The 23,398-nt window shown below is 36.1% G+C and overlaps 2 protein-coding genes across 7 annotated transcripts; both read left to right on the forward strand.

Annotated features, from left to right (window-relative positions):
* The first annotated feature begins 4,981 nt into the window (after positions 1 to 4,981).
* LOC116173801 lies at positions 4,982 to 7,062 on the forward strand. 4 transcript variants are annotated; one of them, XM_031491504.1, is made up of 4 exons: positions 4,982 to 5,000; positions 5,997 to 6,104; positions 6,194 to 6,463; positions 6,526 to 7,062. In XM_031491504.1, exons 2-4 carry the CDS (start codon positions 6,009 to 6,011, stop codon positions 6,949 to 6,951), a joined length of 792 nt encoding a protein of 263 aa, XP_031347364.1. In that variant the 5' UTR covers positions 4,982 to 5,000; positions 5,997 to 6,008; the 3' UTR covers positions 6,952 to 7,062. The 4 variants fall into 4 exon arrangements, with proteins under 4 accessions (XP_031347364.1, XP_031347363.1, XP_031347362.1 ...); XM_031491503.1 differs by lacking the exon at positions 4,982 to 5,000 and adding an exon at positions 5,396 to 5,533; XM_031491502.1 differs by lacking the exon at positions 4,982 to 5,000 and adding an exon at positions 5,646 to 5,816.
* Positions 7,063 to 7,935: 873 nt separating this feature from the next.
* On the forward strand, positions 7,936 to 21,742 carry LOC116174215 (circadian locomoter output cycles protein kaput). Of its 3 annotated transcripts, none has more exons than XM_031492106.1 (11): positions 7,936 to 9,126; positions 10,625 to 10,666; positions 10,715 to 10,863; positions 10,913 to 11,094; positions 12,335 to 12,518; positions 12,668 to 12,731; positions 12,780 to 13,166; positions 16,078 to 16,234; positions 16,283 to 16,381; positions 16,435 to 16,583; positions 16,631 to 16,772. In XM_031492106.1, the coding sequence occupies exons 1-10, from the start codon at positions 9,098 to 9,100 to the stop codon at positions 16,540 to 16,542; spliced, it is 1,401 nt and encodes a 466-aa protein (XP_031347966.1). In that variant the 5' UTR covers positions 7,936 to 9,097; the 3' UTR covers positions 16,543 to 16,583; positions 16,631 to 16,772. The 3 variants fall into 3 exon arrangements, with proteins under 3 accessions (XP_031347966.1, XP_031347965.1, XP_031347964.1); XM_031492105.1 differs by having other exon boundaries at positions 7,937 to 9,126; positions 16,084 to 16,234; positions 16,428 to 16,583; positions 16,631 to 21,742; XM_031492104.1 differs by having other exon boundaries at positions 7,939 to 9,126; positions 16,428 to 16,583; positions 16,631 to 21,742.
* The last annotated feature ends 1,656 nt before the right edge of the window (positions 21,743 to 23,398 follow it).

The following is a 23,398-nucleotide window of genomic DNA, read 5'->3' on the forward strand; positions in this document are numbered from 1 at the left end:
ACATTAAATATTTAAAGAAGTCTTAATAATATTTTAATGGCAACCTGCTAGATATCCCTACATTAAAATCTCGTTTTCTGGAGTTTACAAGTACCTAAGTATTAAACAGGACAAAAACATTCAATAATAGTTTGTATTCCTAGTTATGATGAAATGAGTATCGATTTCAACTTCCCTATAAGTTTAGTTTTAGAGCATAGTGCACAGCACGTTATGAATGACTCAATATAGAAACATAAAAGCTTAGAAAGGTGATGGAGAGGTAATTGTTTTAGAAACACGTTTCTGGTCAGTGATTGAAATTCAATCAATTTTGGGTTTTGTATTAGTCTGGCATTGTAGGTGTGTCAATGTAGTGCGCTTTTCTGAGCAGCTGTAGAATAATGTAAGTCGATTTTTTAATTACTTATATTGCAATTGCAAAATTGACAGGTACCGATTCTATTTTATAAAATCGTCAAAAAGAATATTTTATTGTTTTTCTTATAGTGCCAACAAGTCTGGGTAGCAGAAAGGCAAATCAGTTCAACCGGGGTCGTTACGGAATTAGTATTTGTCATGTGCAGCGAAGGGGGAGGGGGGAGGTGAGAGGGTTTACATTTTTAACAAAAGATTTTTTCTCCAACCACCTGAATAAGACGCTATTTTGTGACAGTAGTGTTCGGTACCTAAAATTGACGTTTTGCGGATTAATCGCTTTCACTATGGCAACTGTACAAAAAGTGGATACTTTTGGTCCTAGTACCAAAAAGAAATTGACCTTGAAAGTTGGCCAATTAAAAAATTACAATCACGGAGATATGTCACATTGACATCGTTTTACATTGCAGGTTGTAAGATATTTCTATACATACAAATCAAATATTTTTGCATATTCAATGCAAATAATGATGTTACCTATACGTATGTACATGTATTGAAAATGATTTACGCTCGCTATTTTTATTTAAACCAAGTGTAACGTAATTTACATATTCCGTGAACGTAATTTTAATACGTATACAACCCGCCGTCGCGCGTAACGCCATCTACTTCAGACCCATTGCACTATTATCTGTCATTTTGAATTCAAAATTTGAAAAAGTTAATTGCAATTAATTTTAATTAAAAAATTATGGTAAGTTTTTTATTTCAATACAAAATATAACAATATTAATTGTGTATACAATAAAATGACTGAAACTGATAGCGACATGGATTGCACTCCGCCAGAGATTATAGAAACGGCAGAAGATGCTACCTCAAGATTTGCTCCCTACAAAGTCGCGAGAGGTGAGAAGTAAAAGGTAAAAACGAATAGGTTATAAGTTAACCTAAAAACTAGAGTGGCATGACACGTGAGGACAAGAAAGCAGAAGTTCTTATACTAGTAGTGAAACTGTGACTGAATCTAAATTCGAATATAATTTGAAGTAAAGGGGGTTGGAGAAAAAATTTTATGTTTTATTCGTACAAAAAATGCGTTTTCGGGACTCGGAAGGTTGCTGGACTCCGCTAACGCGTCGTCCAGCAACTATCTTCCTCGTCCCGAAAACTGACATTTTTTGTACTAATGAAACAAATAACTATTTCTACAACTGTCAAAAAAACCTGTCATTTTCAGACGAATTTCGAAACGCGAAGTACTAGATTTTTAAACGGTTAATTAATAAGTAAGGTTGCCCTTGACAACGTGCGCGAAATCGTCAAGAGTGAAAAAAAGTATTTCGCGCACGTGACAAAGTTGAACTTAAACAGCAAATTTAATTAACAATCGGTTCAGTTGTAGAAAAAATATTGTATATGTTACCGGCAAATTGCGAAATCCGACATTTTGCATAATCCCTAGGCATTTTGCGAAATGACCAATGCAGTACGCAAAGTGAGAAATGGAACTCGACTTCGCACTTCACCTGCTTCTCTTTAGGGATTCCGCGAAATGCCTAAATATTCAGGCAAAGTGAGAATGCTCGGTTATTTTACACAGATTGCGCGTACAGCGGTGCCAAACGTAAAACCGTCGCGTTAGTGCCTTCCCCCATTTGATATATTCTTCACAGTCAATCCAAAGCGTGACTCAACAGAAAACCCATAGAAAAAATGCAGTCTAAACGCGAGTGCAATATTTAGCGAGCACTTACAGTAAATCGCGTTGTTTACCATCCAATGGCAACGCTGTATGCGCAATCTGTGGGAAATGACGAAGCTTTCGCACTTTGCCTGCATGTTTAGGCATTTCGTGAAATTCCTAAAGAGAGACAGGCAAAGTGCGAACTACAGCTCCGTTTCTTACTTTGCCTGTTGCATGCGTGATTTCGCGAAATGCCTAGGCATTTTGCAAAATGCCGGATTTCGCAGTCATCTCATTATGCCCTCAAACGGCTTGTCAAATATATTGGCGGAGTTTGTACGCACCTGGCACCTCCGGCATTAGTCGATATTTAACTCTCGGACCGGAAGCCCTCGGGCTCTGTCGCCCTTGGCATAAATATCGCCTTCATGCCCTTGATGCATAAATAACTGTTTTATTCCGTCCAAGAATATTTATCTGTGTTACTTTGTAAATTGTTTTTAATGTGTTATGTGTTATATACAGTTTGTTATATATTCATTTAATTCAGTGGCGTATCCAGAAATTTTGTTCAGGGGGGGGCTCGAACTTTTAAATACATAAAACAATTTTTACAAGACGAAATTTAATTTCCTATTTTTTTTACATTCTACGAATTTATCAATTACCATGTCATCGGTAATCACAATATCTCTATGGATTGCTAATAATTCGAGCCCTGTGAGTAAGCTTAGGTAAGCGTAACCCAAACTGTTAAAATATGTCTTTTTAAATACCCACTCTTTTTTTCCCGTTCTTGCATATCCTTTCCTTATTGGCAGAAAATATTAAGATGATTGGCAACTTTTCGGGAGGGGCTGCAGCCCCCCCTCTGAATACGCGTCTGATTTAATTTAATAAGCAAAGTGCTTACAAGTTCAGTTTTGCACGATGAACAGTAAGTATTTCACTTATTTCTTCAGGGAATTGATGGTAGATCAGAACTTGCATCTATTTGCAAAGACAGAAGCAATATCCCCTGTGATTTTCACCATACCTACAGCTTAGGTAGGTATATGCTTTGGCCACCTTATTTATTCTCAGCTTTGTGTCTAAGTTGTCATGATGTGAAAATAAATGCATTATTATTATTATGGTCGGTGTTTCTCTTGTCAGAACTCAGGTCTAGCCTGGCTAACTAATCGCACGGATTAAAATCAAGTAACGATTAGTGTATGTGTCTGGTGAATTTATGTAGGGTCCAGAAAAAAAAATTCACACACGCACATTGGAAATCTAGGGATAGTATGTAATTCATACTTACCAACATAGCTATATTGATGGGCACAATAGCCAACGCTATCAGGAAAGAGGAAAACAAAACAAAAAAATAATTATAATAATTCCTGTAGGTTTAGCAATTTTATATCGTGTACTTAAGTGTTTCTTTTTTGTTTGTTCAGGAAGTTGTGTTTGTGTGGTGGGTTGAGTTAAGGGTGGAGATATTACAGTAGGTATATGTTGTGAGTCTAAAGTGCTGTTTAGGTTTTTGCGTTTGGGTTGAATACTAATGGGTCGTGATAATGTGGTTTGCTTCAGAAGTGAATCTCTGATTGTAGTATATGTTGTATCATTTGTTATTACAGTATGCTGTATACCGTGTTGTGAGCGAGTACTGTTGTTTACATTGTATACTTTGTGGATCATTTGTGTATGTATATAGTATCTTCTTGTGTTATGTTTAGAAATTTACAAACAATATGGCATGTGTTGATAATGACTGCTTGTTGTAAATGTTTGTATGTGTTTTTGTCTAAACCTAATAGTTGTAAATTGTGGTGTATTGTCTTTGGTATAACTACGGTGTAGCACTAAGAATAGGGGGACTATATAACAGTAGATTTCATTCTCCATTGCGTCTTAAGCTCGATAGCTATATCGGTGTATTTGCGGTGTTTTTCTGCATGTGTTTTAGTTAAGTTGTTAGTGTTGGGTATGGTAATGTCTATAATACAAATGGGTTTTTGTTTTTTATCTATATGTGTAATATCTGGTCTATTATTGTGGATAGTTTTGTCTGTGAGTAGTGTCCTGTCCCAATATAATTTGTGTGTGTTGTTTTCAAGTATGATCTGTGGCGTGTATTTGTAGTATGGTGTCTTATGTGTTAAGAGATTATGTTTAAGAGCTAATTTTTGATGTATGATTTTAGCTACCTGATCGTGTCGATGTTTGTATTCTGTTTGTGCAAGTCGTGTGCATGCCGATTTTGTATGTTGGATTGTTTCTGATGTTTGTGAAGAGTCGACAAGAATCATTTGTCACTGATTTGTCTTTATGTATGTGTTTTTTATAGTTGCCTGTGTTCATGACCTGATTTTGTATTGCTAACCCTCAGTCTCCGGGAAGATATCACATTCAGACAACCAAGTGTGCGTTGCTATAGAATCACCACAATCCTGGCTAACCTCTTGTGGAAATCGTCCATGTAAAGGCTTTTGGTTCCATGTCTGTATGTAAGCAGTTTAATGTGTATGATATTGATAACAGAATCACGCGCACCTGTTGCGGTCGCGCTGCTGATCGCGCAACTAAAAGAAAAAAACCATCATTCATAATACACAAAATTAGCTTGTTAAACGTGACAGCAATGTCCTTTGTAGGTATCTTATTAACAACAGCAACAAGTTTTCTTTTTTTTATTAACAGCAGCATTTTTTGAAATAAATATACCACCTTTTGTTTACGTTTAATACACCTTGTCTCTGATGGTAATAATCATACCCGCCATGTGGCGACGAAACGAGTTTATTAATTTTCATCTGATGGTAGGTACCTACCACAAACACCGTGTGCATGGCATCAATTGCAATTAGCGCAGAAGTTTGGAGTTTGTTTACTTCTACAATAAAGTGTTAAGTGTAATTTCTAATTGATTTCATTGTGAACGGTATAATGTTCTATTTCTATGGTATGTTAAACTCCTACGTTAAGTAGTGTGGTAATTGCTAATTCTTGCATTGTGAATGCAGCTTAAATGTTATGTCTTTGAATTAATTGTTTGTTATATTTAAATATTTTGAGATAATTTTACAATCTTGGGCACGGGGCGTATTTATTTAGGGGTTGAATCTCTTATGTGGCAATCCAATATGACGCCCTCAAAAACATGCCGCCATGGGAACTTTCTCTCCACAATTAAATTCCGAATAATAATAATTATTATGACGACTGCGTGCTTAAAAGACGCACGTACGCTAGTGTATTGGATTTGGGTCCTGATAACACCTCGCATTTGGCAATGCACAAGTGTGTCCATGAATTCGTTAGTCTATTTCAAAATCTGAGATCAGCAATTAACCAAAATGTAAAGGAATGTTGAGTTTAAATTTATAATGCAGATAAGATTAGGTAGTAAAAGTTTGTAGGTATTTTCCCAATGCATATGTTGAGGTACCTACCGTACGTGATTTTCCACACTTACTTGCACTTGAGTCACACAACGTAAGTGAGATTTAGCATATTTCCATTTTGCTTCATTAACCCCAATCTCGTATGTGTCAACTGACAAATACACGTACTTACTTTTCTTTTCTGTACGGTTCAAATCAGTTCATTTCAGTTCAGTGGTCGTGAAAAGAGTTTGCTCAAACTATATCTTCGAGATTAGAGTAAACAAACATTCTGGACGATTTCCAAACATACGTGTTCTCTCAATTTATTTTCATCCGAGCACAAACTTATGTGATCTTGCTTCGTTGAACGTTATTACCTTGGTATTTTATTGGTACGTACTTGCCTATTTTTGTAGTGTTCATTCTTAGCCCAGTAAGTCTATTTTTCGCGCATACCTGTCTTCATTCAGTCGCGTCGCGCAACCGTCGATTGTTTTTAACTCGAAACATCAGAATTACCTACTAAGAGATCGAGTGGTTTTGAAGTTATAAACGTCAAAATCTATTTTCAGGTGTGATTAAAAATGCCGAAAACTGCTGAAGATATAATTTTGCAACTGTACGCTCGTACGCCGGCTCCATGTCGAGACTATTGCGGCCTGACAATTACGCAAGAAGACGTAAGTTTACATGTTATACCAAAGAGTACCTATACGTTTATATAATCTTTGGTTATACTATCAGCTTGTTCATAACATCCATGTTTCAGGTGATAATAAACATTTGGAACATCACTTTTGGTCCACACGTGTATCCGAAGCGTATGAAGTGTCCCCTGAAAGAGCTGAACGAGCACAAATCCATAAAAGTGGAAATTGAGCGCATATTTGGCAGACATGTGCTTCACTACGCCGATTCGTTGTCGAGGAACGAAATGAAGCTAGAAAATCTGACCTCAAAGGCGTTCTTATCAGTTTTGAATTATCTTGCAGCTAAAGATATCTTAAATTTATCGCAAACGTCTAAAATGATGTTTGAAGTAATGTACAAGTGCAGGTACTTCCAATTGACACATCACTAAAACGTTTGCTCACTTTATAGCGTTGTAAGGAGGATAAAATTTTGGGAATCCTATTTAGAATGGTTTTCAACAATCAACCGAGCAACGACGACCTTCTTCGTGTAAAGCAAAACGGCTGGAAATGTTTTTTGAAGGAGAAAACGAGCTTGAGTGCCATGGAAAATGCGTCTACGGTCAATAATAAAAAAGTGGAAAATAAGTCAAGCGAAGTGAAAAGTTTTGCTAATCGAACCGTTGCCAAGCCATTCCATCGTCGTGAAAATAAAAGTGCTACCAATCTAAGTGTTTATAATAGACAGCCGTCAAAAAGGTTGCCCCATCAAGTGAAAAATGAATTACAATTACGTGCCACCAAATATGCTGCCGTGATCAAATTGGAAAATTCCAGAAAACTCAAGGGAAATAAAGATGCGGTGAACAGATTTCATTCAGCCGGGCAATACTAAATTATTATTAACAGCAGCTATAGAAATTATATACACGTGCCACATTAAAATTTAGTCGTGGAATTGAAAAAATATTAAGTATATAAATTAATTACCATTTCATTTTTTCAATGTTGCGTTTTATTAATGTTATACTATAGGTTCTAGCATTGTATATGTAATACATATACAATGGTTCTAGGGTCGCGGTCGGTTGCATAAGAGCATATTATAATAGTATATTAAGTATCAAGGGATTAAATACATAGTACATTATATATCAAGGAAGAGAAGTACAGTACCTATTATTGCCTGAGCACCAAGATTACATCTCGAGGCGCTTGCGCCGAGGGGTGCAAGGTGCGAAGGCAATAATAGACTACCGTGGTATACTTATAATAATAATAAATGTCTTTAATAAGTACCTAGGTTAAATTACATAGAAATGTGTACAAAGGGCGAGATTCAGTAATGGAATGAAACATACATAGGTACTATTTCTGCCCTTCCATCTAACCCATATATACTATTTTTTTCACTACTAGCACCTGAAATCCTCTAAATTAATTATATTGATAAGAAAGTGAACGATTGGACAGAATTGTTTGTTTCTTAATTTAACATGTCAATCAAGTACGTAGAAGTACAAGTCAAACAGGCCGTATTTTGTTCTGTCATTGAGATATTTTCAAAGAGTAATTTCGTTCGAATTTTTTCAAAATATGATAATTTTAGGTATGTAATTTCTCTGGAAATGTCGGATGGTGGCAGTTATTCATTTTAGAGAACTTGTCTAAACGTTTATTGAGCGAAATTTCGGGTTGTGTTTTCTAAAAGTGACAGCGTGACAGTTCTCATTATTGACTACTAGTTAATAATGTCCAGATTATTAACTACTTTGAACAAATGCCGAGAAAGCCTACTTTACAAGTGGAAAAAAGGTTAATAATCATGTCACCAGACGCCTAGTAGTGAAAAAACTCTTTTTTGTTACTGAAAGAATGGTTTAAAGCCCGAGGATTGCATAAAAGCAGTTTAAACCTCGATTAGATTAATTATTTGAAATTTGACCTGGGCTAGGTGCTTAAACGCAACGGCTTTGGGCTGGCAGACTCACGGGTTACTTGAGGCGAACCCCGTACCTAGCGGCCCGCGACTTTTTAGCCATATAAGAGACGCTTAGTGAAATATGTCGCCAGCTCTTAGACTATTACGGTAGGGTCTGACAAGGGGTAGGGTTTACAAATTACAGATACTTCCTAATCAATACTGTATTGACGCCGAACCTTTTATTCTTTGCTGCCTATAGGCATATTGATCTTATTTTTACATTGCACCAATTAGCAATTAGCAATTGCGATAGCGGCACTTTCAATGGATACTTAATTCTTGGTGGTAAGGCTTAACAAGTCTTGCTTGTTAACTTTGAGGGTTGAGCCAGAGCTCGTGTTTCCTACCTACCTACGGCGCCGAATCTAAAATTACCTGTTGCAATTAACTCCATATTACTTACGTTGGCGAGAGGACAACATTACCCTTTACATACCTATCGAAATCGTTGCCTTTGAAAACGTCTTCGTTAAGGCTCATTATTCTAGAAGAGCGAAAGGGAGTAAATTCCGTTAATTTATCACAAAAATCGAAATGAGAGCATGTGACAAATAATGGAAGTTTCGCAAAAGATGGAAGCGAAGCTAGTCTAAAAGTGCGTTCCTCCAGCAGATAAAAATGACGCATTACGTATTTGCCGCTTCTAAATGTCAACCTTCCAAATTTGATTGATTAGAAGCCAATTACGCGTGCGCATTAAGTCAAGGAGTGCGCTACAAGTGTACTGAATCGCGTGTTCAAGATTATTACATTGAAAGTACTTCGTAATTTACATTAATGTGCTGTATTCTATTTAATTGTGAACGCGATCGTGAATGTGCATGTAAAAAGATTCGTGAAGAACAGCACCCCAATTCGGTGCAGTGAAATCAATAGGGTGTTCGAGTGAGAATGTAACAGTATTTATGAAAATGACTATTATAATTAAACAAATAACTTTTTTAAACTTGATTTATAAATTAATAAGTCAATATGCATTTTGGAATGTTAATGATTTTTTTGTATTGGAAGTATAAGTTAAAACAACCCCTACATTTTTCATAAAAAGTTATCCAATATGAAAAAGGGAAAAGGACATCGTTCTGAGTAAGTCGTAAATATAATTGAATTATTAGTATTATTTTGCACGATGCGCGTAATATTATTTTTATAGTCAAACTTCTATTCTTCTTTCTATTATTAATGACATTTTCATAAAGGGCAGGATTGCCGGTATTCAAATTGGAAAAAGCCGTACCCGTTTATGGTAATTAATATAGCTTTAATAACATAACATTACAATTTAGCTATTTATATTCTCTTTTGGTACCGCCGATTTATGGTTTTGATGTTACGGCGGAGACTATATATTCTGCCTATTGTCACTTTCAAATATGCAAAGCAATTAGGTACTCTATTGGAATCACGGTGCGCCAATGGAAATGGAAATTCCTTCCAAAAATTCCCATTGGCTTTTCGAAATTTCTGCAAAACAATATACAAAAACCCAATAATATTGAGCATTGTAATGTAATTGTGACGTCTAATTCCGAAAGCTTGTTAGGCGATGGTAATGTGTTTCTGTCGGCTCACAGTTCTGGCTTCGCTGCAAAAAAACATAGACATGACGGTGAGTTCACATTGGTTCGAAGTACTTCTTATCATTTCAGCAATTCTCTAAATTATTTAGTCATTCCACAGAGTTTGTGTATATCTATGGTAATTCTTTATGGATCCGTTATCCATAATTCAGTTTAACATAATTATTTTATAGACAACCTAAGTGCATACATCTGTTTCTAAGAAATTAATCTGAGACATATTTATTGGTCACATGAAAGACCGGCCTTAAATGTGGTTTACATAATTCGAGGTAATCTGTTAAGTGTTAATGCAAATTGCGTATACCTATACTGTAAATTATAAAAACGTGTAGAACTTCACCTGTTACACACGGTGTAACATTTAAGAACCTTTGTAAAAACTGTATCGCTCCATGAAGGACCGATACGCAAATTCCAATTTATGAACCTATAATAATTTTGTGCTCATTTGTTGCTATTTTTTATAGTATCAGTTTTCGAGTTAAGTATTTAAATTTTTCTAGAATCCAACATCGAAAAATAAAAACTTATACGTCATATTATCCCCAGTTACTGTGGTACATGTAACAAATTGATTCAGATAACCAAGTCATATTAAAATAATGTTACAATACAGTAAAATGCTTGGAGTTGATTTTCACTGTAACGCTGGGATACAGTTGATACGCCCCCCCCCCTCCCGCGCTAACCGTTTCCTAAATGAAACTTTAATTTGAATGCGACCGCAAAGTTTCTTAACAAAGATATCAAAATTAGTCACTCCTGCGGGCAATTCCCAGCTCCAAGTTCACTTTAATGTATGTAATTTTCTTGTTCTGTTACCCTGCTGCGGTAATCGTCCACTCCAGCCTCCTCAAATCAGATATGGGTGGTTTTTTTACCCTCCGTAATGAAATGACGATTTTTTTCAATGAAACAAAAATAAACATGTTGGACGTAAGTGTTAATTTAACGTAAAAAGTAAAAAATCTATAATAATAATAATTGGGAATATGTTACAGTGACACCATGGACGAAGAGTACGAAGACAAGGACACCAAACGGTAAGTTTGTTTACTCAACGATGCACTTTGTGATAACAAACGCTTCAGAAAATCGCGAAATTTGAGCGAGAAGAAACGAAGGGACCAATTTAATCTACTGCTCAACGAGTTGAGCTCCATGGTTTCGTCCGGTGGAAGAAAGATGGATAAATCGACCGTCCTCAAATCGACAATATCGTTCTTGAAGCATCACAATGGTATTAATCAGTTTCGTAGCCATCTTCTACAATGTATAACTATTTTCAGAAATTGCCGTCCGTTCTCGAGCGCACGAGATCCAAGAAGATTGGAAGCCTTCATTTTTGACCAATGAGGAGTTTACCCATTTAGTATTGGATGCTGTTGACGGATTTATAATAGTCTTTTCCGTTTCGGGGCATATTCTGTATGCTTCAGACAATATTACGACACTGTTGGGTTATCTTCCGGTAAGTTGTGTGTCATTACCATTTACCACCGGAAGTACATCCTGAATGGTCAAAAATCTTCAACAACAGCTTAATTGATAAACAAAATTCGCGGTACCCCTAGTATTATTATTTTTTTTTGCTTTTTTTACAGTTAGTAAAGAGATGAAGGATGAGAAGTCTTGAAAAAAAAAATTATTTTGCCCATGGTGTATCATTTATGCCCTCTAGTGCCTATATTTTGAACCCGACGCAAAAAGTGTAGAAGTCTTTTTTTGTAGACCTCATCAAGACACATCTTTTTTGTAATTAACATTTTTCACTTTGATGCTTACTTTTAGAGAAAAATGAAATTTAGAAAAATAAAATAAATAGTTTAACTTTTCAATTCAAAACTTCTCAAAAACAAAGGAAGTCACAAAAAAATTGTAATGAACTTTTTTGTAGTTTTTTAAGCCATTTTGGCCAATGTATGCGAAAAAAATTTAAAAAAGTTTTTTCAAGCCGTTATGACACTTAAAATTTTGACACCCTCAACAACCTTGAAGATGGTTACGGATCAAAACCGAAATAGGACGTTTTCGATTCCCCATACCACCCTATATGCACCCCAAATATGTTATAAGATTGAGAAAGTCTGTGGTAATGCAATACCAGCATAATTATGATTGATTAATGAATTATGAACCATAGAAATAAATAAAATAGAAACTAAAAAACAGAATTGTAATAAAAAACGAATATTCATTTTTTTATAATTGTTTTAATTCCTTTTTTAATTTATGTAATTTTAAGCTTATGTAAATATTTAAAAATTTCGCGGCACCCTTATGAAGTGCTTGCGGCACTCACTTTGAGAACCACTGCTCCAAGCCGATGATGCCGCTCACTTGCTTAAATTTACCAATATAATTTAACTATCTATCTCTTAATTCGAATGGTTGTAGGATACATTTAAAGATGCATTAATAATAGCACAGATAATAGGGATTCTAAAACAGAACCATGGGGAACGCCACAGGGCAAATCTGATTTTAGCATCTGTTCCAAGTACTCGTATATAATTAAGTGAACTTTTGGATTCGTTAATCACGGTCCCTTACACAGAAAAGACACAAAAGAGATTTTAAGTGATAGTATCAGTTATAATATGCAACTAATCAACTATATTTGTATAAATTTCGCTTTCATAAGTCAAGGATACCTTATTTTCTTCGATATTATGTATATAATTTAAGGTGTGCCAACGATTATTTTCCAGAATGATGTGTTAAACACAACAATCTATGAAATGGCGACCGAAAAGGAACACAACAGTCTATACAACGTCCTCTTTACACCCGACCAAAAAGGACAAATATCCTTTTCTTGCTACTTGAAAAGAGGCGATTCAGATCTCTCGCAACGCACCTACTTTGAACTTGTGCATTTAATTGGATATTTTAGTAAGTGTATTCACGAGACATTGCTATTTACTTCAAACAACCTTGTCGCATAATTTAATGCCTTCATTACTTTTACCGTTATTGCGTTGATAAATATTCGAGGACGTTTGCAATAAAACTTCCTTCTACACCTACTACAATTTTTTTAGAATCAGATCCCAGTGATGATCAAAGTGATAGCAGATATAATGGATATTCCGAAGGGGAGACGAGGTGAGCATCCCTTATGAAAACAACTTATCTAAGTTTTGCTTGTTGTAGACAACTATTTGTCGGAACGGCTAGGTTACAAACTTCCCAAATCTTAAAGGAAATTTCCCTGAAAGACTCGTCGAAGAATGAGTTTAGCTCTAGACACAGCTTGGAGTGGAAGTTCCTCTTTTTGGATCACAGAGCGTCTAGCATCATTGGCTATTTACCGTTCGAACTTTTAGGGACATCCGGGTATGATTACTATCATGTCGACGATTTAGACGAGGTTATTAAGGGCCACAAGGCGTTGATGGTCAAAGGGGAAGGTACGTCGTGTTATTACAGATTTTTAACGAAAGGCGAACAGTGGATTTGGCTGCAAACCCGATTTTACATCACCTATCACCAGTGGAACTCAAAACCGGAATTTATTGTTTGTACGCACCAGGTCATGAGGTGAGTTTGTCGGGTGCCTTCGGTTAGTCCAGAAATACGGAAATTGCTGGGTTATAGTGTTTCACTCTTTTTTTCTTTTGTCTAATTACTTACATGTCAGAGCAAGAAAAGGTTGTGGTAAAATCTTGCGAGAAAAGGAGAACCATGCTAGAAAAATAGTGATTTATTATATAAGACGAGATAAAGCGATATTTTAGCCATTGAGTGAATTCCCTTTATCGTCGTGTATAATAAAAAACTCCATTTTATAGCAGAAGGCATATAAATCATTGTAAAGCTTCTGACAATTTTGAATTGAATTTAGAGACGTCAAAAATAGCAAGCTTAGGTTCTACCGTCGTGAACCTTTCCATAGAAACAGAATTGTCATATACAGAGTGGCCCAACGAGAAGTACTTATACAGAGGGCTTTTAGGGTATTAAATTTAGAAATTTCGAAAAATCCTCGAACACGTCAGTTTTGTATTCGAGGGGGACAACTTTTGGAATACAAATCACGAACCCAAGTCTTCACCCCTTAACGTAGGGAGCTTAACCCCTCAAATTTTAAATGGAATCCTATGGCAAATGGCACATTATTTGAAAGCCAATTTAATCGTGATTACTAATCTGCTTTGATTTTTAAATTCTATTGATTCGTTTCGGAGATATTCGCATTTGAAACCAAAACAAATGCGATCTAAGTCACCTTGTAAAATAACAAATAACTTTAAACACACAACATTTATTTTAATAAATGCTCGAATTGCCTTCCGCCTGCTTCCATGCATAATAAAGATTTGCTTCAAAACGCTGCCGTACATGTTGCAAGATTTCAGGGGTAATCGCTCGAAATTGTTGAGTTATACCATAGTGTATTCTATTCTTACACTATGGTTATACGTGCTCGCAACCCTTGTAATGTCCCGGGCGGAGTAGCATAAACTTAACTTTAAATATCTCCACAAGAAGTAATCTAAAGGACTTAAATCAGGGGAAAAAACCATTTTAAATGCGAATATCTCCGAAACGAATCAATAGAATTTAAAAAGCAAAGCAGATTAGTAATCACTATTAAATTGGCTTTCAAATAATGTGCCATTTGCCATAGGATTCCATTTAAAATTTTAGGGGTTAAGCTCTCTACGTAGAGGGGTGAAGACTTGGGTTCGTGAATTGTATTCCAAAAATTGTCCCCCTCGAATACAAAATTGACGTGTTCGAGGATTTTTCGAAATTTCTAAATTTAATACCCTAAAAGCCCTCTGTATACTTCTCGTTGGGCCACTCTGTATAATAAATAGTTATATTTACTATAAAATTTCAATTTTCATATAGAACTTTTGATTAATGTCAATCTGTCAGTGATAATAGCAGTCATTATATCTCCCGCCAAGAAAGATTGCCGGTGACAGCACTCACAGCACACCTTGTGCCGATCTACAATCTATGTTTTTTTTTAAGATGCGAGCGACTTCCGGAATAGGATCGTTCCAATGTTGAACGAAAAGTCTTTTTTACTTTTTTTACTTTTTACTGTTACCAAAGAATATATAATATACTCTTTGCATTTATTTACAACTTCATTTATAATATCTTAAGAAAAATTAGGAATGCGCATGCGCAAAACAAATTCTTTGAATTAGTTTTAGGTACTTTTATTCGAGGTGCCAAAATTTCATTTATAGTTATTATTTACATAAAAGTCAGGAAAATGAAATGGCGAGGAAATATTGAAGTACGAGGCCTCTTTGAGAAGTCGTTCGCATCATAAAAAAACCACCAATGTTTATCTAGCTTAAGAGTCTTCTGTACCCACTGTATCCAATGTAAATTTCCATAAGAGCGCCCGCCATAAAAACTCTATTTGTTTTTCTAAAAACAATGTTTTTTAAGAAATAGAGTAAAATATAATGAAGTTTAGTAACGTTTATATTATAATTTTTTCTCTATGGCTATCGATTTCGGCAACATTGCCATCATAACTCTATTCATAACGTTTATCAAAAATGGAGACGTACATCAAAAACGTTTTTTAAGAACTATTTTATAAATTTAGACCTTTATCTACAAAATGTTCGGACTATTTTTTTTTTAAAGTTTATAGCAACTGAATACCGATTGTTTAAAGATTAGATGTTTCGCACCGATTATTGCGCTAATCTGTTTTATTTTTTTACTCTCGATCAAGACGATTTATGGAAAAAGTAAACCGACAGTTTTTTAGATAAGTTACTTCTAAACATGACCCCAAAATATGAAATCATAATTTTTGTAAATAAAGTCTGTATCTTGGCGGGCGTTAAATCAACAATTTGAGTGTAACAAGTGGCGCCACTGCACAGTGTCGGTGGGAACTAACTAAGGACCAAAACAGGAGTTGACAAAGCAAGAATATCATCTTATCTCTTGCAGCTATAATCATCTATACACTATATAATGTAAAAAAGTTGCGCTTAGGTAAAGAAGACTCTTAATTCTTTGAGGACAACTCGAGGGGAATTTGAAGACCTTTATATCTATCGTTTTGGTTTGCCCGCGTAATTGATTGTATATCAAACATTGCTACCTATTAATCACACAGCTTCATTTCTAGCGGCTAGGGGTTTGTTTATAATGTGCTCTAATAAGAGAAACTTTAAACGTATGTACTTCAGAGGCACTAGGGAGATGTTTCATGGCAATTTGAAGGAATCGTAAAAGAAAGTATTGAGTTTAGAGGGATCGTCACTATTTATAATAAATTTTCAGTAGTACTCGCCAAACCTTTTTATTGGAACACGAACACGTATTTATTTGGGAAAACATAGTCCCACTTACATCTTTGGTAGTGAAAAACTAAACTCAAGAATTGTAAGTCGTATTTCCGGGATCACCTTACGCATCTGCTTCATGTGAGCTCTTTGTGGATTGAGTAAATAAACTGTTTCAGTTACAGTGATATGACGCGTGAACCAAAAGATCACAGCGAGAGCGAACAGGTGGAGGCGCCAACATCCAGCTGGTGTAACCGATTTGGCGCAAGCAAATTTGATAACGACATGTACTCTGATTGCACCTCATTGTCCGCTGAATCTCCAGGGTCGATTGTACGATTTCCACATTCCCTTATTACATTATAACTGTTCTCGTTTCAGAGATACTACAACAGCGACTCCAGTCAAACGCACCAGTACGTAGAGCAACCCCATTACGTTGCTGTTATACCCATGAAACCCGTAATTACAAGTCACCCCGTAAGTAAATCGAAATTAATCCAGAAAGACCCATTGCATTTTGCAGGACGTAGAAGTACGCAAACAACGCGCCGATTTGCAGAGGAAGCACGCCGAGCTTCGGGCGTCGATCGACCAGCAGCAGGCCGAACTCATGGCCGTATCCGAACAACTTTTTATGACCCAACTAGAATTGCTACACCCACCCACCCAACACCCGCAGGTAGTTGTTTCGATCTTTCTTCTAAACACTGACGTGCTCTTGTCTAGGTGTCAACTTCGTACACTTACAACCAACCAAATCCATTGCCATCCACTGCCGTTTCCAAGATGAGTATTGCGATCGACGAGTCACTCCCAGCAGTTGTTCAAAATGTCACGGTTTCAGCAAGTGAACTAAATTCGTCTGACATATTGTATTCGCCTACGGGGTCCAGTACATCGCTCAATTTGATCGAATTGAAGTGATCAAATCGATAGTAATTCGAGAGGAAGAAAGAGACTGTGATTACTTTGTAAGCTTCCCTGATTCTACAACTCGGGTTTTGTGTGCACTGCTCAGTTAATCAGGATTTATAAGTGCGTGGTGGTTTTTTCTCTATGACTACTAATGTCACTGCAAGTAATCACATTCTCCAATGTATAAAACTCATCCTAGTTTCATTTTTGTGTACTATGGCGAGAGGCGGGATTTAAATTTTCTATTGGTATCGTGAAACATTTTATTATGAAACTTAATTGTTTTCCGCAGGCTAATTAGTCCGGTCATAGTAGGAATAGAAAAAAAAATAATTTGTGTAGTTCCAATTTCCATTCCACGTCGGGAATGCGTAGTTGAAGTCCCCTGATGATTATGTAATTAAGTCCCGAGCGATTTCGGTGCCGCCGGCAGGACGGGAGGGGGTTGAGGGTACAATTTTGCGGTTTTTCGCCTACTTATATCTTGAAAACAGTGCTTCTTATCAAAATCGAAAGCTCATAACATTTGGTATAACTTTGTTTCTATATATTTTTTTCAAAAAAAACTCATCGTAAAAAACTCAAAGTAATGCAAAATAGTAGTATCTATAAAATAGTATTAAGTATAACGTAGCAATAGAAATGGATTGTGCTGGTCTTGTATGGTAGTGTTTATGCTTCGACTTTACCTACAATAAAAATTTGATATTAAACATAAATATAGTAAAGCAAAGATAATGTCCAATTCAGAAGTACTTAAAATTCCTGACCCCGTCTACGGCGTCCTCTTTATCTTCTTTGCAGGATTGTGGAGAGTTAAAATTAAAACAGCTTTCTTGGCGGTTGGCCCAGACAGTGGTACAAAATATACCGTCCAATAGTTATGGTATTAGGGAAAGTAATTCTTATTAAATTATATTAAATGAATTGGTTTCTATACATATATACATATAATAATAATAATAATTCATTTAATGAAATTTGAAATGTAACCACAAAATTACCGATATTGCCTAATTTATTGAGGAGTTGAAGATAAATTAGCAAATGTCAGTGATTCATGAAGGAAATTTAATTCCCTACAATTTCATAATATGTACCTACCTTAAATATATATTTACATCTGTGATAATACACTTGTGCATACGTAAAAAGTGAACAGGTATAATTAGCTATAGGGAAGAGTTCGATCGAAAACGTGAGTTTTCTGAAAATTGCTCATCTTCAAGAGGACGTAGCTTAAAAACGATGCGTTTCATCGAAAAAAATGTATAGAAACAAAGTTGTAGCAAATTTTATTTGGTTTTGGTTTTTAATGCTTTTTCTTGGCATATAATGACCAGACTAAATAACAAATGTGCAAGTGGATGGGATTCAGTCAGAATATTCAGACCATTCGAAATTTAACATTTAACTACGTTGATCCACTGTTTAATTGTTAGGTACTGTAAGGTACAGCGTTCCGGAATGTATACAGGGTTACCCGACATTCGCCGCAGCATACGAAAATGCCGTTAGCTGCGTGCAAATATGAATTACAATGCGGCGTACACTTATATAGTAATGCAGGTTTCGACGCAGCATCGGCCGACACGTTAGAAATTCCATGGAAAAGGATCATGCAGGATGAGCACAAGGAAACAACGAAAGAAAATTGTACTTTATTCGAAAGAAAAAAATACAGCCTTCGGTTACATTAAAAATGAAACAGCCTTCGGTAACACAAAAAAAGAACAGAGCAGTCTAAGAAAAGAAATTGCGTCGCATCTGCCGTTATAGTAAGTGTTCAAATAAGTCCCCGCCAGTAGCAATCGTGTAATGAAATCGGTTTTCAAATTCTGCAGTCACAGACATGAGTTGGGTATGAGTGATACCCGCAGAACATTCACGGATGGCATCTTCCAAAGCAGCAGTGTTCGGAAACGGTCCACTTGCATAAATGGAATCCAGGTGACTCCAGTAGAAGAAATCGAGAGGGTTCATGCATGGTGAGCGTCAAAATTGTGACAGGAATTATCCGATGAGTAATGACAAGTAGTGACGAATCCTAGTACCATCGCCAACTCGTTGACCAATGCTGCGTCGAAACCTGCATTACTATATAAATGTACGCCGTATTGTAATTTATATTTGCACGCAGCTAACGGCGTTTTCGTATGCTGCGGCGAATGTCGGGTAACCCTGTATATATTATATTAAACTTTTAAACACTAATGGCCGTTTGCACCGACAAATTTAAGTGAAGCTCAGCTTAGCGTAGCTTAAAATCCATGGCAATGATTATTGCGACAATGGCTGTCATGGATTTTAAGCTACGCTTAAGCTTAGTTACACTTAAATTTGTCGGTGCAAACGGTCATAAATGAGTAAACAGTACCTAATAGGCGACACAGTTGGATCGACATAAGTAATATGCTTTCTATATTCGAGTAGAATCTTATAGATTTTCATAATCTTTAAAAGTGCCACGAGACAATTCAGAATTGGAATTTTCAGAACGGTCGTAAAACAAAAGGTGAAAATTCGCTTTTTTTTACACTGAGCATATAAGCACTTGCACGAATGATCTGTGATCCCATCCGCCGCTCCACAAATGACATCTCTTGGAAAACTAATTGTCAACATTGCTAACCGTTCTGTGCTGGTGACATTGTCATGTATTTTATATCTAGAGGAAAGTCAAATTTCAAAATGTTCGAGAGATTCCTACATCTATTCATTTGGCAAATCTGTTGATACCGACATTTTGTACTCATTTTGTACTCATTTGTACCGAAAGAAACAAATTTTGTACCATTATCTTTCTTATTCTTTTCATTAGTTCCGTCCATTTTGGAATTGATATTTCATACCTGTAGTGCAAATCTTATCCTCAATAGCCGAAATCGGACAATGCTCGAAATTTATAACCATTAACGCGTTGTGGGCACTGCGGTTTACTCCGAATGCGATAAGAGTTTAGTTTTCCGACGAATGGGTAAATCAATTTAATCAAAACACGTTCTGGGCATATTTATTCACCCACAATGCAAAGCCAAATCCCATGCGCATCCCCTGTTTCGCATTATGGGTCAGGGTATCTTTGTTTGCTCATGTCACGTTGCGAATTTTTATTTTTATAAGAGTAGAATGTTATTTCTTGAACAAAAGTTGCATTTTCCATTTACTTTTACTGTTTCATTTAAAGGCTCTTTGGCTAATTCTTATTACATGTTATATTACACGCAACGCGAAGTGAGCAAACCAAGATACCTCCACAATCCAAAGCAAGCGCACATGAGTAGGTTTTTTTAACTATTCTTCGGAAACTAGACATTGCGGATAAACTGCACTGGTCACAATGCGTAATGGCCAATGGGTATACATTTCGGACAGTGTCCGATTTCGGCTATTGAGAATAACACAAATAAGTACCAAATAGTTATAAATCACATTAGACCGTCCCTCGTATTGAAGTGTTACATTAAGTGTTGCTATATGTTTTGTATGAATATAAGTTGAATGGTTTATTGAGAACAAGTGATATTTTGTGACAAAGTTTTTGGATAAGTGATGTTGGCTGTGGGGAGTGTATTGTGTTATGTCTAAGAATTTGTGTTTTTCATAGGTCCTACCAAATGACTAAACGGAACTAATTAGTTCATTTTTACTTGGTTTGACAATCATCAAATTGTTAAATTACTGTCAGCATTTTTTTAAACTGATATAGTACATACGCATAGGAATTGTGACTAACATTCGATATAGTTACTTTATACTCGTATAAGAGAGTTCAGTCGACGGCTATTTTGAAACCATTTCGAACTGCCTTTTTTTATTAATTAAAAGTTTTGCTTCTTAATTTTGCCCTAGCTAGAGGTTTAACTTCAAATTCGCTATAGGATCCAAAATTACATGGTGTGTAAAATACCCATATCTTTCTCAGTAAGTATGCTAACGTCACCCACAAATTACATTTTGGTGATATTTTGTTCTTATTCGGGGATAGCAAGATCGATTTACGTATAGGTACGTAAATGTCTCATGTAACGTTGATGTGCATGACGTTAAGATATTATAATAGTTTATATATTTGTATTTGATGTAATGCCTGTTAACTGTTGGTCGATTTTATAAACCCGAATGAAAGTTTGGAAGTCGGTGTCGCTCATGTGTTGATCTCTTTCGTGGTGTTTGTATTTATGTTAGTACCTATTCTTTGTAATTATTATGTTATGTAAACCCATTTTGTATGAGTGTTCTGCAAGAATCCGGACTTATTCGTTTTAGAGTAATTTTAGTTTGAAACGTATCAGCTCGAAAGAGAATTTCTGAATTGGTTGTTCCATGTGATAAAACAAAACATAGATATAATGGCGCACAAATTGGTCTTATAACGATTCCATTTCTATATATTAATGTGCCCAGCGTTTTCAAAATATTGAACAAATGTAGACACAAGTCACCAATTATTGACTTGTTTCTGTCTCTTAATCAGTTCCGAATGACCCAAACGCCGACAGAATCGCTTAGCATAGTGAAGCGGAAGCTCGACGGCTGAGCTGACGGTCTATGGTTCGAGCCATGGATCTTTGTAAGTGTATTGATTATTGGAATAGAACCCCGGCCACACAAAATAAAATAAATAAAATGATTGTATGAGCAAGCGACCCAGCGGGCTCAGTGTTTTGGTTATTCCACAAAATGTCCTAGGCTCGCCAATTTGCTTGTCACTGATTACCAAGGATTTGGCGGGTTACATAAATAGCCTATAGGTATTAGGTACCCACATTAAAGTTGCTGTTAATATAAGAGTAAATTATTTTGTTACTACAATTAATGTGATAATGGTTGTTAACACTCAAGAATGTTGTGAACTTCTTTTTTTGTATAAATAGCTTTAGATAAGACAAAAACTTAAAATATATGTTCAATGTCATTGTATGGTTTGTGTTCCAAATTTGTTTGGTGGTTTACTACAATATAGGAATCTATCAAAATCTTGGCGACGTATCTAAATATCCGTGACACTGTTTTTATTAATTATATTGATATCACCTGTACTTATAATAGTAAAACTTGTGTTGTTCATAGGCACGTAATGAGTAGTCGGTTCGGTCTACATATGTAATTGTTTCATGCAACTGTTGATAATAATCAGTTCAGTAGCATGTGTTGGTACTTAATTTTTAAACAGAATTTGATAATAGGTGATTTATCTATAAAATCGGATTATGCACAGTACCGACTATTACGGTGTCATCAGTGAACAGCGAAAAATAGACATCTCATCTTCAAAGGACCACTCTACTGGTTAAAGCTAAATGCATTTCTAGGGGTTGAAAAATTGTCGAAAGAATGGAGAAAGGTTTATGTTATGAACCTACGTTGGTAGACATTGTATGTTTAGTGATAGATTGGTATTGAAAGTAGGACCAAAAAGGGAAGAACAAAGGGTATCTTCTAAGTTTCCAGTATCTTCTTTTCGTAACCGATATAATTTTACAAAATTATGATCAGGTAGATCACAAGGATCATTCGGAATATATCGTTCTTTTTCTGTCCGTTCAATATTTTCTATTAGGTGCATTCAACTCCAGTAACTCATTATAATTGGCCATTGCGCGAATTACACGGTTATGTCAAACAAAATCGTCAACCACTTGATTACCATTTTCAAAAGCGTTTCTACTCGTTACCACTTTGCTAGGTGACCTTCATCGTTAAGCTTCGATCTAGTTAACGTAAATTAACATCATAAACGCTAGGCGTTCAAAAAAGTGCTGAGCGTTTCCATAGTTACAGAATACGGTCCCGGGCTCTTTGTACTACCTCCCTGACTAGAGATGAACCTCTGATCGTAAGGGCTAGTTCAAAAACGGAACGTTTAGTGACTTCATTCTGAAACGCATTGCGCTATAAATAATGGTGGGCTATTATTCACTGCAGTGGGAATTTGGCTTTGGCCTGTACTTACACAAGATCTCGACGCATGCCTCCGCGAACCTGATGCAAGTTTGCCTGTGTTAGCAATCAATACGAACTACATTGTACTGAATTTTCCATTTAACGAGAAGCAGATATTGCCAGAGCGATACCAGCAGTTTAGCTGTATTTCATTGTAAAAGATTTTTTAATTAGACGATTGTTTCCATTCCGTTTCTGTGAATTCCGCCCCTCCATCACCCCCCTCACTACAGCTGTTCTAATCTTATTTTATTTTATTTGAGTGAAAGAGGAGCTCTAAGCTGTACCGTGCACGATGCCCGGCGAGATGCCCGGTGTTCCTTTTAAGAAAGCTTCGAGCTCTGACGCGCCCGAAATTGGATTTTTCTTGTTCCCTCATGCACATCTATTTTCTTGGGGCTTGAAACACTTTTGTGGTTATTTATGAACTGTGAATGCCAATTCAAATGTGTGCAAAATGAACAACTTGCAAAATGAGCTTCTCCGAACGAACTGCACCAGAGTTTCACGCACTCAAATGGAAAGCAGTAATTGTTGCTCTCAACTCGTGCTCCACGGTTGTCAGTTCAAGACTACCGTAAGTTACCCCGCGAAACGGTAGTACATTACTTTACCATCGGCACCACTAGTTTT

This window comes from Photinus pyralis, unplaced genomic scaffold (genome assembly GCF_008802855.1).
Source record: "Photinus pyralis isolate 1611_PpyrPB1 unplaced genomic scaffold, Ppyr1.3 Ppyr1.4_LG6, whole genome shotgun sequence".
NCBI lineage: Eukaryota > Metazoa > Arthropoda > Insecta > Coleoptera > Lampyridae > Photinus > Photinus pyralis.